General features: G+C 37.5%; 1 protein-coding gene and 1 long non-coding RNA gene across 5 annotated transcripts in view; one reads left to right on the top strand and one right to left on the bottom strand.

The window, feature by feature from the left end:
• poc1b (POC1 centriolar protein B) overlaps positions 1-20910 on the top strand; it is a 29286-nt gene that overhangs the window by 878 nt on the left and 7498 nt on the right. The window contains exons 3-10 of one of the 2 annotated variants that reach the window (XM_086074575.1): positions 1228-1399; positions 2392-2571; positions 3982-4089; positions 4176-4291; positions 4355-4488; positions 4710-4778; positions 5426-5578; positions 5645-5722. In XM_086074575.1, the coding sequence (XP_085930701.1) occupies positions 1228-1399; positions 2392-2571; positions 3982-4089; positions 4176-4291; positions 4355-4488; positions 4710-4778; positions 5426-5578; positions 5645-5722 (1010 nt within the window). Of the gene's footprint in view, positions 1-1227; positions 1400-2391; positions 2572-3981; positions 4090-4175; positions 4292-4354; positions 4489-4709; positions 4779-5425; positions 5723-20910 lie in introns of both variants that reach the window. The other variant, XM_086074574.1, reaches the window with a different exon arrangement.
• On the bottom strand, positions 8060-18566 carry LOC147175518 (uncharacterized). Of its 3 annotated transcripts, XR_015094689.1 has the most exons (5): positions 18344-18566; positions 10961-11067; positions 10753-10859; positions 9951-10327; positions 8060-8724 (listed from the first exon to the last, which is right to left on the bottom strand). It is a non-coding gene; the product is annotated as an uncharacterized LOC147175518 (long non-coding RNA). The 3 variants fall into 3 exon arrangements; XR_015094687.1 differs by lacking the exons at positions 10753-10859; positions 10961-11067; XR_015094688.1 differs by lacking the exons at positions 10961-11067; positions 18344-18566 and having other exon boundaries at positions 10753-10949.

Here is a 20910-nt window from a genome sequence, read left to right as displayed (position 1 = left end):
ATTGATTTTGTTTTTATTTCACCCGTGACCCAATAGGACTCATTATGCAAAACAATAAAGTACAACACAAATAATGCAAATGTGATTGAAACAAATTTTTACTGCTGTGATATATTTTTCTATTAGAAAAAAAAGGTTATTATCTGAAAACAAGTATGTAAACACAACCCATAACAACACATTTTCAACAGGTTGAACAATTTAATATTGCCAACACCAACTCTATATTACTTGGATCAAAGGTTTCCAATGTGGAAAAATCACTGCTTTTGCAACGTGGCAATGTTCAGTGCGATTGATGTTTCCTTTTTTCTCTTTCCATTCAGGCCGGGTTTTTTTATTCATACAAAAACGGAAGCAGTGTTTCCTGTCAGAAACAATATAAATCCAATTACCTATTCCAGACACCCAAAAATTTTAGCAAAAATACATTTTATCGAGAATAATAATATAGTGTAACATGAAAGATGGCAAAGAGGAAGCGGGAGGAGAAGAGGATATTGTTTAGAAGAGTATTGCATCATTTTCAAAACAAATTTTTTTCTTGAATTCTATGGTGTTTCTCATCTTCTTTATTAAAGAGCCAGCACTCTGAACCCTTTTTGGTCCCTTGGTGGCCTAATGAACTGTTGCAGTTAATAAATATGCACACAAAAAAAATCTAAAGGATTACAATGGATGACGCTCACTCAAGAAAGCAGTCAATAAATTTGCGCATGGGATGCTTTGAGCAGGGCTTGATTCCAGGAAATCAATGGCTGAGTCATGTGTGCAGGCACATGAGTTTGGTACAGATAGATATTTTCAACTAAACAAAAATGATCATATGTACGAAAATTGGGATAAAATTCTGGCCCCCAAAAAAGCCAGAAACCGAATCGTACGAAAATTGAGGTTCGACTGTACCATCAAAGTTTTTGTTTAGAACAAACAGTGAAGTAAACTTTTGATTGAACTGGCAGAAAAAATATCACACAGCAGAGGATGTTTAGCGCCCCCCGATGTCTGAAACCTTGTGGAGAGTATTTTCCCTTATGGTAGATAAGGCACTAAAAAAAAAAAAGTGTTAAAAAAAATCATCCTGAAAAGCATACTTGAATACACCAATAATTTTGATGAATTTTTCTCTTAGAAATTTTAGATGAAACTTCAATTTCAATTATGAGCTGAAGTGATTTGTTGATATTCTGTGTGGCCATCAAAGTTTCTGTGGTCTTTTTTCATCAGCGTCGGGCTCGGTGGATAACAGCCTGATGATCTGGAACCTGCCGGCCAAGGGGAGGTGCTTGCGCTTCGTCAACCATAAGGATGCCGTCACGGCCGTACAGTTCTGCCCCGTCGGCAACCTGGTGGCGACCTCGTCCTTGGACAGGATGGTGCGACTGTGGAAGCCTTCCTTGTAAGTCGCTCAAAACTTATCATAATGTTTATTTTAGAATTGGACGTTCGCAACCTGGCACATGAAAAACATCAGCATGAATCTGGTAATTTTAGTTTAAATTTTTTAGTGGTGGGGCATTCCACTAAATTGATAGATTAATAGTTGTAATATGAGAAAATTGTCAGAATGTTACACTAAAAATATTGTAATTTTAACAGGTAAAAGTAAAAAATGTTAGAGTTTATTTTTGTATTAAAAAAAATAAGTTATTCCTTTAAAATATTTTTTCCTTTTTTTTGTTGGACCTAGGAATATTACAACTGCTTTTGTCCCATGCGTTGTCCAACTTCAAGTAAAAAGTTGTAATGTATTTATGAAAAAAAAAAAAGTGAATGAAAAATGCTATATTACAAGAACAATCTCAACATTTTAACTTTTGAATAAATAAAATATCTAAATATTAGATTTATTCCGGTGACATTTTTACACTTTTCACAAAGTAAATAAATAATAAAAATCTGAAGTTCTTGCACTACTGGAATAATTAAAACAAACAGAATAGTAAAAAAATATATATATTGAATTTTAACATGTGAATGTAAAAATAGTCCACATTTATGCTTGGAACATTCAGACTTTATCTCTGTAAAATTGTGACCTTTTTTGTTATATGAAGACTTTTTTTGGGGGGGGCCCAAGGTTGGCTTTCGTCAGAAGTTGTAATATTTTACCAAAAATGTTTGCAATGTAACATAATAAAGCTTGATAGAGCCTTTCTACCGTATATGTTTTTATGTAAAAAAAAAGAAAGAAAGAAAAAGTAATATTTTTCGAAAAAATCTGTAAAAAAAAAAAATTTTTAATTTGCGCTTAGAAAAATATTACATCATATGTCCCACCTTTTGTTCACGTTTGTAGTACAAAAGAGTTGTAACCTGGCAAAATTGAGACTTTATTCTTGGAAAATATTAATGACTTTTTACACATAATATTGCGACTTTGTCACCCAGGAAAGGTGAGTCAACGGTGTTCAAAGCGCACACAGCTGCCGTGCGCAGCGTAGCGTTCTCCCACGACGGCATGAGGCTGGTGACGGCGTCTGACGATAAGTCGGTGAAGGTTTGGAGCGTCAGCCGGCGATGCTTCATCTATTCGCTCAACCAGCACACCAACTGGGTACGCTGCGCTAGGTACGTGATCGTTTGCTTCGGTCTGGACGCTGATTTATTGTTTAATACAATAACAGTTTTCATTTGATCTCTAAACTTTTAGTATTTCTCAGATCGGTGATTGTTTGGTCGGGTCTTGATGCTTCATTTAAGTGCTAATGGTCTTAAGTTTAAAACTTTTTCTACCTGTCGCCTGTTACCTTTTCACAAGATCTTCAAACTTGCAGTGACTATTCCTAAGATCGTTAATCGTTTGGTCTGGTCTGGCCATTCATTTAAAGTACTGTTGTGTCACCTTTCTGCGCAACAGTATACAAGGGATCTTAAAACTTTTCAGTGATTATTTCTCGGATGGTTTAATAAGGTCTTTTGAACATGGAGCCTGATGGAGCCTATCCACCGTTTAGGCAGTGGCTTAGCAACATTTCTCAGAGGCCCGAAGCAAGAAGGGATCGGGTGCCCCGGCGGTTATTCGTAGTATACATAGTACGTCATTTTAAAGTTGGACATCAGCATATTCAAACGCCATTAATTGTGCTTCATTCAAGTGACTTGTTTGTTTAACTTTAGCAAGAATCTTTCTTAGTGAGTCAGAAAACAGGAAAATCAAATGACTATTATCATGGTCATTAAAAAAAAAAAGCCTTTATAGATGGTCGTTTAAAAAAATAAAAGATGCTTTACTATATATGGTCATTAAAAAAAACCGCATTATGCCTCACATGGTTGTTTTTTAAACAAAAACACTTTACTGGTTGTTTAAAAAAAAAAAAAGCCTTATTTTACACTACGCTATACGCTATGCTATACATGGTCCTTTTAAACAAAAAGACGCCTTATGCCCCTGGTCGTTTAAAAAATAACAAGACGCCTTACTATATATAATCATTTTTTTAAAAAAAAGCCTTACATGGTCGTTTAAAAAAAAAAAACCTTACTATGTACATGGTTGCCTTATATACATGTTCCCTTAAAAAAAAAAACGCCTTACTTACTAATACTTACTTCCCCCCATTAAAGATGCCTTACGATAGATTCGTGGTCGTCTTTTTAAAAATGCTTTACTATAATATGGTCGTTTACATAAAAATAAAAAAACTGCCTTACTTACATGGTTGCTTAAAAAAAACACCATGGTCATGGAAAAAAAAAGATGCCATGGTCATTTTATTTTATTTTTTTAAATAAAAGCTTTACTACTATTCATGATCATTTACAAAAAAAGAAAACATAATCAGCCTTACCATGGATGTTTTTTTTTTAAAGGGGAAAAAAACCACCTGACTCAAGGAATTTGAGACGGTCAATTGTCATTTGCACTGCTAATGTGAAGGGTATGCGGTTTGTGTCAAATGTGGGGGCCCCTGCTTGCTAAGAGGCCCCAAGGCGTTGCCTGCCTTGCCTAATGGCAAACTACACCTCTGCATGTAGGTTTTCCCCAGACAGTCGCCTTGTGGTGTCCTGCGGGGATGATCGCACCGTCAGGTTGTGGGACACGTCCAGCAAAAACTGCATCAACTGCTTCACTGATTATTGCGGGTAAAAAAAAAAAAAAAAAAAAACTCCACATTTCCAGGATGTTTCTGTGCTTTTTACGCATTTCTCTACAATCGCTCACATTTCAGACCGGCGACTTACGTGGATTTTAACTCAAGAGGCACATGTATCGCGTCGTCGGGGGCGGATCGCACCCTTAAAATCTGGGACATACGCACCAACAAGCTCATCCAGCATTATAAAGGTAATCGGGCATCACAGAAGCAGCGAAACGACCGTTAATTTTGTCTGACGTGTGCGTTGTTAGTCCACAGCGCCAGCGTCAACAGCTTCTCCTTCCACCCGTCCGATAACTACCTGATCAGCGGCTCCAGCGACGGCACAATCAAAATCCTTGACCTGCTGGAGGGACGCCTCATCTACACGCTGCATGGACACAAGGTCTTTTATTTTATTTTACTTTATTATTTGTTAGAAGAAAGTTGTAATATTGCAAGTAAAAGGTGTAATGCGACGAGATTTAAAGTCCTAATATTGTATATTCTTCTAATTTTATAAGATTTGTTTCTGAATATTATAATAAGTAATGTTATGAGATTATAAATAATAATATGAAGGAGTTGTAATGTCATGAGAATAAGGATTTTTTTTGTTTTTTTCAGGGTGCAGTCCTCACTGTGGCGTTTTCCAAAGCTGGAGAGCTCTTTGCTTCTGGGGGCGCCGATTCTCAGGTTGGTGTGTATAATACGGATTTAATTGGCCCAAAAATATTTATAAAAAAAAAAAATGTATCATAGATCATCTATCTATGCCATCGACTTATAGAACCAGCTAGAACAAAAAAAAAGATGTTCTATTAGAGGGCAGAAGACCGATATGCAATTTTCGAGGCCGATACTGATTTTTGTCAGAAAAAAAAATACAGATTACAGATTAATCTGCTGATTATTTAAAATTATATATAATGCATAAAATTACCCCCCTTCCCAATTCCTTTTCAATGAGTGTCACTTATGCACAAACCTTTGCTATTAAGATTCTCTGCTTTCACAAGTCTTGGATTGTATTTTGTGCCATGTCGTGAAAATTTTTATTTTTTTAAATCCTTGGATGTTTGCATCCTTGAATTTTGAGAAAAGTCTTTGAATCCTTGAAATATTAACTTTAAATATAACTTGAAAGGACAATGACAAAATTAAACAATGAGAAAGTGAAATAAGAAAAAAAAATATATATATATAAAATAGCAATTGAAAAACAGCAAGGAGTAGGATGAAATACTGCAAATACAGATGCATTTTGTGTTAGCATAGTTGCCCTTTAAAAAAAAAAAAAGTCAGCAGGTACTAGTTCGCCCTGTCTTTCTTCTGTCAATCAGGTGATGTTGTGGAAGACCAACTTTGACGCCAAATCGTACCGGGAGGTCCTGGAGCAGCACAGCCGGCGGGCCACGCCCAACCCCCCGCCTCACTTGACGGATATCCATCCCCGGGTGCCCCACTCTCACCAGGCGCACACATCGGGCATTCAGGTGATTTCTGCACCAAGACGACCATCTCGCAGTGTTGAAAATATCAAGCTTTGTCCATCCTTGCAGGTCAGTCCGGGGGTGACGGACACGCACTCAGCGGAGCCACAAATCGTCGAGGTACGAGAAGCTAGCCAACAAAACGCGGTGAGTTATATTAAAGACGGCTTTATTGTTTAATGTGAAAATGATGTAATGAGTTTTCAGTGCATATGACTTTATTCTCATTAAATTAAAAAAAATCTTCACAGCTACTAAAATTCAAACTTTGTTCAAATAAACTGCTCACAAATTGTGATTTTTCTCACATCACCTTTTGCTCACCAAATGTCTTGACTTTTCTCACGATGTTATATATTCATTTTGGTATAAAATACAAATTTTCTATCAATGTCACAATTTTTCTCACAAATTATGATTTTTATTACTGCATTTCTTGCAACATTATGATTTTCCTCCCATAAAAGCTTTCTCCACAATATTATGATACTATTTATACTATACTATTTTTGTAAATAAATACAATTTTTTTTTAAATGTATTATAATTTTCAGGCAAGTTACGGCTACTTATAAACTTTATGACTATTTGCTTAAAATTGCCAAATTAAGATTTTTTGTGCAAAACAACCTTTTGCTCACCAAACATTCCGCTTGACATGCATTAATAATAATGATAATACCTTATTCTCGTATAATCAATATTTTGATTTTGTTCTTGGAAAATTTGGACATTTCTCACAAATAATGTTCTTCTTCAATATCTCTTGTAATATTGTGACTTTATTCTCATAAAATTGTGAGCCCCCCCCCCCCCACATTTTTACTAATGTTCAATTTTTTTAATGACATATCTTAACGTTTCCCTTGTAATGTCCTGAATTCATTCCCTTAAAACTAGTAAGTGGTCTCGGAATATTCTCATAAAATTGCAACCGCTCTCACGATATTACAACTTCATTCTCCTAACACAACTAGTAGCATTAGTGTGAAATAGTGGGGGACAAATGATCAATATGACACTGGTATTAAATGTTGATATCAAGATATATTGTATGGTTTACTGTACCAGAACAATGATGAGGGTCATTGTGATGATAAATGCCTTACCGTCAATGGCCACTAGATGGTACTGCAGACCAGCCTGTGATTTTGGACCCTCCTGCTGCAGTACTTCTAAACATCTATTCTTCCATGCATTTTCTCTTGCCAGCAAATGTTAAAGGCACATATAGATAGACTGTACAGACAATGGACTGGTCGCCACTCACTGTCAAGCTGCACATCGACAAACTTTTTACCAGTTAATATACAGTAAATCAATATAATAAGATAACATAATTTGTCTTTGTGTGTATGTGTTGTGGCCTACTTCTGTCACTGCATGGCCTGTGGCTGCAAAGTGGGAGGACGCCATAAATGGAGCGATTGCAAAAAGTCGTCTTGATTGGCACCAGCAGCCACCGTTATCCCACCAATGGCAAGGCACTAATGGTGGCCTGGCGAGTGGGCGGGACATGCTCAAGCATCATATACGCAAAGATCACTTACATATACGCTCATGAAATAAATGAGGGCCTTCCCTGTCAATTAGACTTTCCTCTTCCTCAATCCAGAGGTTGTATTAAGCCTAGCGCCTCCTAAAGGTGATAGATCATATCCATTGGCTGGCTACTAGTCCATTGCTTGTCTATATGTGCCCTGATATTAAAATGTAGCAGCCTCCACTCAAAGCATTCATATGGAATGTGATCTGGAATATCCACTCAACTCCCACTCCTCCTCTTCCTCCTCCCCTTCCGGGTGCTTCTCTGGCGCATGTGAAGGCATGTGCTGTGCGAGTGAGAAATGGCGAGAAAAAGAGTGAGATGAAAGCAAAGTGGAGATCACAGGAGGAGGGAGTGCAGTGGTGGGTGGTGGTGTGGGTGCCGTTGGGGGGCGGGCGTTTGAGGAGTACACGTGCCGGCGCCCCGGGACCCTGAGGGCCCTCTACTGAGCTCTAATAATAGATGAGCCAGAGTGGGTTTAAGTCACCCACTCACTGAGAGCATCCAGGCTTAGTACTCGTTTTCACCACCGTAGGTGCTATTGCTCACATGCAGTAATGTAATGTAGAATGTCAAACTGGCATCACACGTGATCTCGGCAATTCTCGTGAGACTTCAGATTCATTTTGAAATCAAATCCGACTTTTTGCGTTTTTGACCTTCTTGCGCCTAAATATGACATTTTGCGATCAGCTATGGAATTTTTAATGGGGAAATAAGACTTTTGTGACCAATCAATGTTTAATTGCAGTAAAACAGAAAATGTTAGCGTAGGAAAAAAAAAACTTTGTTGAAATGCCATTGAGCATATTAAAAGTTTTTTTATTTTTTTATTTAACCATATAGAGAATAGACAGTTCTGTTTTAAAATGTTAGCAAAACCATACTTGAAACTTTCACTTATTTTTGTTTTGAACAAAAACAAAAAATACAGCGAGTTCCCAGTTTCGCCAACATCTTATAAAGTGACATTTTTAATAAAGAAATAAATACAAATTCCCTGATCATAACATCACTGAGCGACGAACGCTTGCAAATGTAGCAAATTTTGTGTTTTCGTCAGGGTTCGTAAAATGTTTCCAAAGATATTCGCAGAATTTCTTTGAAACAAGAAAACTGTTTGCGACAAGTACAAACTGTCTCTTAACATCTTTTGCAACATTTTATGAACTTGATGCCAATATTTTCCCTTTTAGTGAAAATGAATATCGGCTCCAAATATCGGTTATCGGCATCCTTGACTACTAACAATTGGCAAAATTATATCGGTCTATCTCTAGCCAGCAGTTACATTTTTATACCCAAGTACAACTTTCCGTGATCAACCATTGCATTCGTGTGCCTCGATGCACCTTTTTGTGGTTCCGCCTCCATCACCGGGAGTCCTCATCCACACTCCATCCCCTCAGAGTGTTTTCCACTCTCCATGTTCCGCTCTAATGGTTCCCAGCGTAGGCGGATATGTGATGATTGGGAGGGAGTGCGGAAGTAGCCTGAGGTGGGTGCGTGGGTGGGAGATTTCACCACTTGCAGTTCCGACGCCATCGGTCAGCATCGACCCCGTCTTAGTCTTTGTGACTCGGCGCTTGGTTGGTAAACTTGTCTGTAAAATTAAAAGGATTATTCAATGACACAGCAAACACCTGATACGTTTTAAGTGATATTCTGCCCGAGGTACCATTATCATTTTAGTTGGCTTGAAAAATTCTGGATCAGTGACTGCTTAGCGAGGAGAAAGTATCACACACACTTTGCTGTTCAGTAGAGATCAGAAGTTGTGATGATGCCCTTAAAGTTTACATAATTCCTTAAAAATGGCCCCAAGGGGAAAGTTTCAAATGCTGCGCCATGCGTCATTTCAACTTTTTATTTCTTCACAAAAAATTAAATATAAATATGTATATATATGTTCTATTTTAAATATTACCATGCTCCCAAAGACGTAATTATACGCCTTTTTAATGCTAGAGCATACTAAAGGCTTTGATACAGCCTCTGAACTGAACAGAGGGACGCTTGAAGAATGGTAATTATTACAAAAATGACCAGCGGGTGGCAGCAGAGTATAAGAGATCAACCAGGGCCATGTTACAAAAAGGCTCTTTTCCTCCATTGTTTTAAACAGATTAATGATGAAACTTAGCTATATTCTAATGCTAATTGCTGCAAAACGGAAACAGATATAAATATTATTTTGGTAGGTTCCATGTTTTTATAGCAATAGAACAAAATATTCTTTGGGCCTTGAGTCAAAATCCAGTAAAGCAGCCGAGAGCGAAGGGGATTGCTTCAGTGGAAATGGCTGCGAGTGAATGAGTTAAAGTAGCACTAAGGAACTTTTCAACCTTAATAAAATATTTTCATAACTCTTCGGATGAAACATCGACTTAAAACTAGTTGAAGGGTACCTTTGCCATGGCCTGTATCATTTTTACTGCACTTTTACGGCACTAAGCAACTTTGAGGAAGATAGTAGGAACAGTACCACACAAAAAATTACAAATGTGCTGACTGCTTTATAGCATACATCAAAAGCTACCCCGGATAAAAGGTCAAGGATCAACATTGGCCCGGATTTCACTTGCTGGGGTGAGCTACTAAACGACGCAATGCGTTTGTCCTCATGGGAAATGTGGTCTTCCTTCAGACGTAACGATACCGCTTTTGTCCATATGGCGTCGCCATAATCAACATAAACCGAAAGTTCCTGTTAATTGTTTAAAAAAAAAAATCTGTCGAACCGCAATTGAAAAGCAATGTCTGCTGTTGTGTGCATTTGTGCGTTAAAGAGGTGATTAGCAGGCGGACGACAGAGCGCGATTGAGTTACCGGACGTCGTCTCGTGTGTCACCGCAGACGCTCACTGTGACGCCAGAGTGAGCCGAGCGGGTGTCCTGTAGCCAGCGCTCTCCTTTGCGGTTATTTGTCCTTTCGCATTGTGTGTCCACTCTGGAATTCCGATCCCTCCGTTAGGCCTCGCGCATTCGCACACACGTCGCTGCACCTCATGCGGCGCTTCCTGCGCAAAGGGGATGCTGGGAGATTGAATTGCGCCGGGGGTTTAGTTTCCATATTTAGATGGCGGAGAGGAGAGCCGGAGTGACAAGACGCGGCGGAAATGAGCTAAAGATAGCAAAACCTCTAGGGGGGAGGAAGGAAGGGGAAGCGGGGATTCTTCGTTTTACCAGGACAAGGACTCCTGAACGCTGTAAAACAAAAACACACAAGTACAAATGGACTAAATAGGGACATTTATGACAATAACATCCGAGTTGAGTCCGATATCTAGACCGAGTTGATACCTTGGCAATATATGAAGAATACTACTACTGTACATGTGTATTTTTTTTGTGTGTAAATGATTTCTTACATAGTAAATAGTTAGAGGGCATGATATTAGTAAAACATGAATATTGTGAAAATTTATTATGAATCGTACTAAATGAGAATCGATTTTTTGGCACACCCCTAATATATATATATATATATATATACACACACGCACACAAGACTGCTTGTCGCTTTGTGATATCACATGTCAAAATCTACTTTGTTGTTGTTGTGTTCACATTTTTGTGAATAATTGAGTGTTTGAGTATCCATATTTTCATTTGATCATTTTTTTTCTCACCTGTTATGAGGGAACCATTGAGGGGAAGTGACTGATGGGCACAGGTTGGCTCACAGCAGTGTAGCCGACTAACAGTTTTGTTATGGCCATGCTCAGTTGTCCAGAAACTCAATCGTGTTCATGAAAAAGAAACAAAGGAGGGCATGCTCTCTTTACTAATGCAGCAGGATTCTCTTTGCGCCTTTCCGTCCTTCCCCTCTCACCTCACCTCTCTTGGCCTTTATCTCCTTGTCTTATGCAACGCACATTTAATACGTCTCTGGGAGGCCCGGGGGGTGAGTTTGGGTGTCGCCTTTGACACTACAGGATCCTGTTCTACATGATCAAGAGTGCAAAATGGGCAAATAATACTTTTATTGCAGCTCATCATCTTGAGACGTCGCTTCATTATCACATTGGATGTAACCAAGTTTGAATGGTAAAATATTGTGATTTTGAGGGGAGACTTCATTTTTCAAAGCCTAATGTAGGTTTCCAATACTGTATGTCTGTATTTGTACTCTGTCGGTAAACAAAATAATCTAATACCAGTCATAACAGACTTTATTACATGAGTATAAAGTAAATAGCATTTAATATTTGGTGGCATAACCCTTACTTGTGACAACTGCATCAAGCCTGCCACCGATTTGTCTTGACCAGACTGTTTCGTTTTTGATTTGAAATGCTTTTCCAGGCCTTTACTGCAGCCTCTTTCCGTTCTTGGTTGTTTCTTGTGGTTTCTCCCTTCAGTCTTCTCTAAAATAAAGGTAACGTAAAAAGGTAAAATGCAGGCTCAATTGGGCTAAGGTCCGGTCCGGTGATTGCCTTGTAGGGATAGTGGTCTGATATTGGGCATTTTGACGAATATCGGTATCGGCCTATTTTCTAAATCTGACGGCCGATAACCTTGGGAGCTCTCTGAACATTTATTTATTTATTTTTAGAAATGTAAAATGAAGTGCATTGTCTAAGATTTCAACAACAAAAAACCAACATTTTGAAAAGTCTAAAAAAAATTACAAAAAAGCATGAATGCTTTAAGACATTATTAAAATTAAAATTCCTTATGCCCCCCCCTTTTTTTTTTCTTTTTTTTTTTTACTGAAAATGAATATCGGCTTCAAATATCAGTTATCAGCCTCCTTGACTACTAATAACATTTCAGTCTATCTCTATTGCCTTTGTTAATCTAAGACCTTCCACTTTTTGCTCCTAATGAAGTATTTTGTTGTGGTGGCATCGTTTTAGGTCATCGTCTTATCCTCTCGATTAGTTTGATGCATGTTTCTGTCCATTGCCAGGCAGAATGGTTTCGTAGACGTCAGAAATCATTCTGCTGCTGCCATCATGAGTTTGCCTTGCTGTTCCAATACTTTTGGAGGGGACTTTAAGATCATTGTGTGACTTTTTGCCGCTTTGTTGCTGTATTTTTAGATTTCGTTCCGCTTAGCATAAGCAAAGCAAGACAACAACGTCTGTGTTTAGTACGAGCTTCCAAGACATTCCTGGCTGTCCTGTTTTATCGCGCTAGATATGCTCGTGGAATGAAACTGGCTTTAAAGTTTTCTTGTGCTAGACTCTCAACAGAAACCGTTTTCTGTATTATTATTATTAGGGGTGTCAAAATTTGTATGTTAATTTTTAGTTAATTTGAAGTTCCTTTTAAGGGCACTAATTTTACTTGGAAAGCCTGTACTGGGGGAATTCCAGTCACAATGTCAAAATTTAGCAGTACTAAAGTTAATAATAATGCATATATTTGTGGAGACGTTAGGAGATGTTTAAAATGTGTAGAATTTCACAAGTTACTTCATGTTAAAGATTAGATAGCTCTTAATGTGAAAAGAAAAATACACTGAGCTGTCTCCGTCTTACAAATGCAATGATGCCATCTAGTGGCAGAAAAATGACCTAAACACAATCCTTATGTTAACAAGTGTATGAAAATTTAGAGGAAAAAAATTGAACATTTAGAATAGATGTAACATTTGTGATTAATTGTGAGTTAACTATTGAAGTCATGTGATTAATTAAGATTTTTTTTTTAAATGACACCCCTATTTTATTTATTTATTTTTAACAATTGCTATATACTTGTAATCAATTTTTGTGCCAAAATGCAACTTTTTGTGGTCAGCTGTTATTTCCATGCCAAGTTCTTAGTCATCATCTGTTGCAATATTTATTGTATTGTGTTTGTGCAGCCATTTGTTAGAGTTAAAGGTCTCCACGTAAGGCGCTTATGCGTTTGGCAGCGTACGCTCGGCCGGTATGCGTGGGAACGTGGCGAAGGTTGGGGTGGCTAGCGTAGCGTCTGAGAGGCTAACCCAATGCCCGCATTGTCTTCTTGTGGGACAATCAACAATTAGCCGCAAGCTCCCTCTCAATGGAAATGATTTTCTCACGGGTTCTTTGCCTTCCTTTTGGTATTAGCTCAAGTGCTAAAGCTGATTAGGGGGCACTTGTGTGTGCGTGTTTGCGCATACGTGTGTGTGGCAGTGCAGCTCAATTTATTTAATCTTTCCCATCTGGATGCCGTAGAATACTGCTTGGTCTTATCATTGAAGATCTGTGTATACTTCAGAGCAAATAAATGTATGCGCTCCAGTTTTAGGGCCTGAGCAAAAAAGGCATTTTTAGTTTTCTTCATTGCATTCATGTGGACCATTGGTGAGCTATTAAACAATTAAACATGAAAGTCTCATAAATAAGCTCCACAAGACCAGCTGTTGACTAAACGTTCTACTTAACTGCATTAAATTAGGCCATCAAGAGTTGATACAAAAACCTCAAGAATTGTTTTAGCAACGTGAAATTTGGTGATCATGTCTTTCGTCTGTCTAACTTGCCTTTCCTTAAAAAGTATTGAATCTATGAATCTACAAATGAGGCCTTAATTGGCATTAAAATGTACATGGAAATATTCATGTAAGACATTTTATTGCCAATTAAACAAATGTTTACACGTGAAAGTAAGATTTTCTGATTGTAAGTAGTCTGAAATCTCAAATGAACACGCAGCCATTTTCGAATGTTTGGCCAGGCAAAACATGGCACCAAAATTTAAGGCACGTAAAAAATGCAGTCAGGTTTCTGACAGAATTTCTCAAGAAGCCATGCCTGAAAGGAAACTTTTATGGAGGACCAAAACTGCCAAAATTCAAAATAAATAAATGACTAAATAAATAAATGACTAAAAGTGAAAATATAAATGGAAATAAAAACAACAAAATATATATATGTCTGTATGTATGTATATATATATATATATATATATATATATATATATATATATATATATATATATACACAGGTATACTTAAATAAATATATTTGTATTTAATTTTTTAATTAAATTGTTATATCTGCTTTTATTCTGACTTTTATTCATTTATTTACTTATTTAGTCATTTATTTATTTTTTAATTTTGGCAGTTTTTCACTTAGGACCGCCCCCTCATTTGAATAACATTTCGTCCTGGCAGTATGGACCAAAATAAATAAGTGACTGACTAAATAAATAAATGACTAAAAGTGAAAATAAAAGCGAACATATGGTAAAAATATCATTTAAAAAATGTAATACAAATTTATATATATATATTTTTTTTTTTTTTGGATCCGTTTTTTTTTTTTTCACTTTTAGTCATTTATTTATTTTGAATTTTGGCAGTTTGGGTCCTCCATACATTTCCAGTATCCTTGTTTTAATTCAGACGCCGAAGGCAGTCTCACAAGAATCCATGTTTGAAAAGGCACAGGAAGTCTGCCATTTTGAGTTCAAGTAGCCATGCAAGGTCAATAGGACAATAATCCCTTCATCCCGACATGGCTGCAATAATATCAGAGAAACTCACACCAGAACGTGACACCATGATAATTTGCGTGGAAAACCAAATGGGCGAACTGGAACACCCCGATCCATTCCCTCTCAGACTAGCGGAAGTCACGGTTCCGGTCATGGGGTCGTTTTTTTTTGGACTGGCACAATTGATTTGAGCAAACAGCAAAAGTGAATTTCCATGAAAGTGGCCCACTTTCTTCCATTGGACTCACTTGAAGTGTGCAAAATGTTTGCCGGTCACAAGGAGGCTTGCGCATGGCCGAAGGTTTTATAGATGATAGTCAAGTCACATTTATTTATATAGCCCCTCATCACAAAAGAGTCTCAAAGAGCTTCACAGGCCTGCAGTGGAAAAACATCCACTGATTGAACCCCTCACAATAGAATAGAATCAATTCATTCTCTATTTTTCCCCAATACATATTCAATACATGCTGCATACAGTATCACAAATTGACTACCTGTTGAGCTGTTAGAAGCGAATTCCACTCCTGACAAAGATTCTAGAGTTTTTCAACAAATTATGGTTAGTCATCAACTTGTGCCGACATCGATGCCCGATCTTCCGCCCTGGCTCCGATGCGCCCAGGATGGTGTTGGCAACCGCTTTTGACATTTAGTAGTACAGGAGAGAGACAATGCCGAAACGTCTTTGTTCTAAATGGCAGACCGTGGGATGCTAATAGCAGGTGGTTAAATCAGAGACAAGAGCAGCCAGCATGTCCGCCGCAGGCATGGACGGCGGCGTGATTGACAGCCGGAGACGCAGGGGGGGATTAGAGGTCATGCGGTGTCTTTGGCCTTCACAGTGTAGTGTGGGGGCGTAGAGAGAGCTGCCCCCCCCCCCCAACACCCACCCAACCACCACACACACACACACACACACAAACCCGGGCTCTGACAGCCACAGGTGGGCTTTGTCTGTCATCAGGGCTCCTGTTGTACAAACATGCATTTCGGCAACCAACAACATTGTAACCTTATGTGAATAGTCTGATTTGATTTTGAGATAAATCAAATTGAACAACGTTAGAAGCATTTGATTTATTTAAATAAGTCTTGCTTTTTTGTTTTAGTTTTTTAGAAAAAAATAGCGCTCTTATCACAATAATCTTTTTATTTTAAGTTAAAAAGGTAGGGGTGGGGTTTTTTTTCCTCAAGAAGAGTGCAAATCCTACAAGGCTAAAGTAATTTTCTCTAGAATTAGTCAAATTTTTGAGAAAGTTAGTTTTATTTATTTTTTTAAATGGCGGAAAAGTCTCAAGAAGTAATCTTATGAGAATAAAGTTGTATTTTTCAATTTTTTTTTAGAGATTGAAGTCATCATTCAATTAAAAAAAATGCTTTTTCTTATGCGACAAATTTTTTTCTTTTTAAAAGGAAGATCGATTTTTTTTTATAAAGAGAATAATGTTTAAGGTCTATTTTTTGTTAAAATCTGTGTTTTTGTGGTGGGAAAAAAATCTTACACAATCTTTTCAGAGCACGATGTATTCTATTATAAGAGATAAGAGGATGAAGGGATATTTTTTTTGCTGTAAAGTTGTAATTTTTGAGAGAATAAAGGCATTTTTTTCATGTATAAAATACATATATTAAAAAATTTGTAATTATGCGAAAATATATCAATCTGACGAACTTTTTTTGTTTTTTAAGGAATGCCTTTTTTAGACAGTCATTACACGTTTAAAAAAAAAATAAAGGCATATTTTTCATGTTCTTATGAGAACAACCTTGTTTTCTTTTATAGAAGTAGCCTTGAGAATAAAAATGTTTTTTTCATGTTTTGAGAAAAAAAAAGAAGTATGAATCTTATAAGAAAGAAAGACGGCAAGGACCATGACCTGAACGCATACATTGTGTCAATCTGAAATATGTTTTACCATTGAAATGCTCGCTCTGAATTGTTGGTTTTAAAGGAAGTCCTGTCTGGGAAGTATTAAGCCCGTATGGCATGTGCTCTACCGCCCAGCCAAAAAGCTAAGATTAACAACCAAGCATTGTGTCCAAAAGCTGATTACTCAAGTGGCAAACGGCTGATCAGGCCAATTTTTCATGTCAAAGCGTCACTCCTTCTGCACTGTGGGCGGCAGATGCATTGAATGAGCTGTCGCGGCGGTGCGGTTCGAAGCGAGGGCCGCATCAATCAATGCGGCCGAGAGGGTTTGTGCAGACTTCAAAGTTGACCGTGGGCGCGTTTTTCTGAGAAGGATCCATCTTTTGGACTCTTGAAGATGTCACAGATTAGCTTTAAGTTGGTAACTCCTGCGCTCGCCCACCTACTCTCAAAGGCGTCCTAAATTGCATCTATGTGCAAATGTCGCTGACTGACAACAACAAAAAGTCAGTTGTTTTCATTTTTAGAAACGATAATGTTAGATTAAAAAACTTAAGAAAAAATGTTGATTACAAAAAAAGAAAAGGCAATGAAAGGCAACATTATTTAAATTGCACATTTCATATACAAAGCAATTTGAAAGCACATCTAAAAGCGTTAACAGAACGACTGCGTAAAGCAAAGAAACAAAAGTAGCTTGTACATTGGCAGCATTTAAGACCATTTAAGATGTAGTTGTTTAAAAACCAAGGAAAGAAATAAAAAGGCATTTTCTGAAATTAATAAGACTGGAGTGAATTATTATTATTTTTTAATTATACTTGCCGCTGATTTCATTTCCATTTGCAACCTTTTCCATTCGCGTGCAGCATAACAGCTAAATACCGCTTTACCATGTTTGCATTGAAACGTGGACTACACTAATAGACCAGAGACTGCACAGTAAGATACGGTAGTAATCTTATGAGGTTAGTCATATTATACACATTTTTTGAAAATTTTATTTTTTAGAAAAAGTATTATTATTAGGGGTGTGCCAAAAAATGGATTCTCATAAAAATCGCGATTCTCATTCAGTACGATTCAGAATCAATTTTAAAGGTCCCAAAATCGATTTTATTTAAATTATTTTATACTGTCTTGCCTTTGTCTGTGTGTGCCTTTTATTTAGAGCGCTGTTCATGTTGTACCCGATTTGGCCACTTAGGGGCAGTGTGGTTCCACGCGGTCTAATACGTTAAGTTTTAGCCACATTAGAAGTCACGATCAAGTTATTACAATGAAAGTTGTTTTTTTGCAGTGTGGACCCATTCTTTTGAGTGATAAAAGTGCCGCGAGTAGCGCGCTAATTAGCATTAGCGAGTCAGACTGGAGTAGATCATTACAATTCCTTGCACATCTGTAGATTGAAGCAAAAATCATTGTCAATCAAATCATTGTGAATCCAAAATCTTTCTTAATCGAAAATCGATTCTGAATCGAATCGCAGACCCAAAAATCGGAATTGAATCCAGAGACATTCAAAGATTCCCACCCCTAATTATTATTGTACAAATTTATAGTAATAAATATGTATTTTGTTAAGAAATGAAATACTTTTTGATAATGAAGTTTGTGGCATCTATTTTCCTAGAATAAAGTTTTTAGATAGGCTTGTTTTTTTCTCTCCCATGAATAAAAATAACATTTGCAGCTTGTTCCTTCATGTTGAAAGTAAAAGCCACATACCTAATTATCTAAACCTGGGAAGCCGCAACAGCTACTTTGGACTCTAGCAGTGTTTTGTCTAAACATGTCTGCTATGTGAAAAAAATTGCAACACGAAGGCTAGAAATCTTTTTTTTTTTCTTCTTAGTCCTACATTTTATACCTCCTCATGCGCATGTGTGTGTGTTAAAATGTGAATAATGTGGGTAAGTCTTACTTACTGAGGAGATTTAAAATGGGCTAATCCCACGCCGAGCCCCAATGACGCTCATTCACTTCCTCGACGTGAAAGGATTCGCCTCCGCTTGCCGGGAAAGTAACCGTGAGGGGCGGGAAAATAAATCATAAAAACAACAGCGGCAGCGGTTGGGAAGTGACTAATCTCACTGACTGGTCGCGGAGTGGTGCCATTTCACGTAATTTACCAAGACAAACAAAAACAAATGCTTGATGTCAAGCAAATCTAAAAGGTAACGAGCGCCTTTTTTGTGATGTCACAAAAGCATAGAACATGAAAAAGGGTTATATCACTGCAACATACAGCAGATGTTATTTAGCGTTAGCATTAAGCTAGCAGCCTTAAAAGTTGCTATTTGGTCGCTTTAAATAATAAATAATTCTTTTTTTTTTTATTAGTTGCGTTTGTAATCCTCTTTTCTGAATAACAGTCCTTGACACCACACAGCGCTCATATCTCAAGTCTGCACTCGCAAGTCATCTTGAAAAACTCAAAAGTATTTGAAGGTACGACTGCATATCCGTCGAACCGGAGACAAATAACAAACCTCTGGTACGGAAGATGTCAGCAAATCTTGAACGCCACAAACGTAACAATGCACGGTGACAATCAGCAGGGGGCGACTGTGTTTTCATATCCAGATGAATCACTCTGTGCCATGAGTGAAAACATAAGTGAAAAGAGGAAGTGTCGTGTAGTCGGTCGGATTATAATACAAATAAAAAGAGGAACCTGAGTAAATGAATGACTGAGTCATGTAAAAAGGCGGAAGCGAAAGTTTGTCAGCTTGCAGTGTCGCCCAAAGATGCTCCACTTCTGTCTCCGTCGAGTTGAATGACATCGTCTGTTATTTTTACATATAAACTAATTTAAAGTGTTGAAAATAAGATGATAAAATAAAATAGAACTTGAGATCTAGGAACAGACTTGAACTGTATTCTGTGGGAGCCGTGCGGCATTATGTCGCCTCAAGATCATAAATTCCAAGTCATGCGATTAATTACGATTACAAATTTGTATTGCCTGATGCCCCTAATTTTTAATCATCTTTTCTTTTTCTTTTCTTTTTATTTTTAATCAGCTTTTTTTATATAAGGAAAGAATTATTAAAAAATTAGGGGCGTCGTGCGATTACAATTTTTAATCGTAATTAATCGCATGACTTTACTAGTCAACTCCCGATTAATCACAGATTTTACACCTGTTCTAATACAATTAAAAACATCTAGGTTTTCATACTCTTGTTAACAGAAGCGGGAAAAAATGTCAATCTAATAGAAAGAGTTCAAATGAATTTGACGTCTATAGCCGTCAATGGCAGTGAATGAATTAAAAATGAATAGCTGTAATGATTTCAATGATACCGTGTTAGCTTGTCTATCTCCGCAACTTGCGGTCTGGCAAGCACAAGACAATATCTCATGGGTTTTTAAGGTCATTGTTGTGTAAGGCTAAGCTAAAAATGGCTCCAATGTTGAAAGGAAAGTGCTCGAGATGAAAACCGTTTACAAGGCTCGAGCGGTGGCTGGAGTGCCCCCCGCCCCCGCACCCCCCGCCCCCTCGAGAAAGAGCTCTCCTACGTTATTGTGTTTCTTTGAAGAGGATGAGAATCGTGATCCAGAACGTCCTTGTTATCGGACTCTCGCATCTTTAAATAAAATGATTCAGCCATGATGGAAAAACAGTTTTTGTGTTTCTGTGAGGATTTAGGGATGCTAAACGCATTAGCTTAGCATGAAATCTTCACTAAACAGTTAATAAAAGTGAGCCTGTGAGCTGTGGTGGTGGATTTCTAATGAGGCCTCTATATTGTACCGTTTATAAAGTCATTTAAGATCTAGAAATGATTTTCAATTCACATTAACTAGAAATTTTCGACAACCTGGTAACTTTTCAGAAAGAGTGTGTAGTTGTGCCCCGACGCTAAAATCAATAGCCTAGCATGAACACCACCACACTGAAGGGTTAATAACAAAAGTATGCCTGTGAGCTGTTGCGGTTGCTTTTAAAGAGGAAGCTCCACCTGCTTATGTAAGAACGTGGCGCCAAGGATGAGTCATGGTCATGGGACTCTGAGGTTGGTTGGTCCTTACACTAAAAGCAACCGTGTCGCGACGTTGCCACCGAAACACACACAACGGATACAGGCGGCATGCCAACGCATCTTTTTAGCGCGTTTCAGCATTTTGACCAACAGCCAACGCGGCTGTTATGTTAGCCTGTTTTCCAAGAGAATTACACCGTGTGTTTAAAATAGGGGTGGCAGGCCATTCAAATGTTTAATCGTGATTAATTGCATGACTTCAATAGTTAACTCAGGATTAATTGCAAATCTGGTCTAAATGTAGAAGAAAAGAAAATCTACGTTTTTATACTCTTGTTAACATAAAAGTAGCAAAAAAGATTAAACTAATAGAAATATGGCTGCATCTTTTAGTCATTGATACAGTATTGAATTGTTCAAATTAAAAAGATGGACTGTACTCTAAAAAAAACGAGTGTGATATTGATTTATGTTGACTGTTGAGGTCATTTTTCTGCCACTAGATG

This window comes from Leptonotus elevatus, chromosome 4 (assembly GCF_054856555.1).
Source record: "Leptonotus elevatus isolate MCC_2025b chromosome 4, RoL_Lele_1.0, whole genome shotgun sequence".
Lineage (NCBI taxonomy): Eukaryota > Metazoa > Chordata > Actinopteri > Syngnathiformes > Syngnathidae > Leptonotus > Leptonotus elevatus.
The sequence above is the reverse complement of the archived record's forward strand: the minus strand, read 5'-3'. Positions and strand labels throughout refer to the sequence as shown.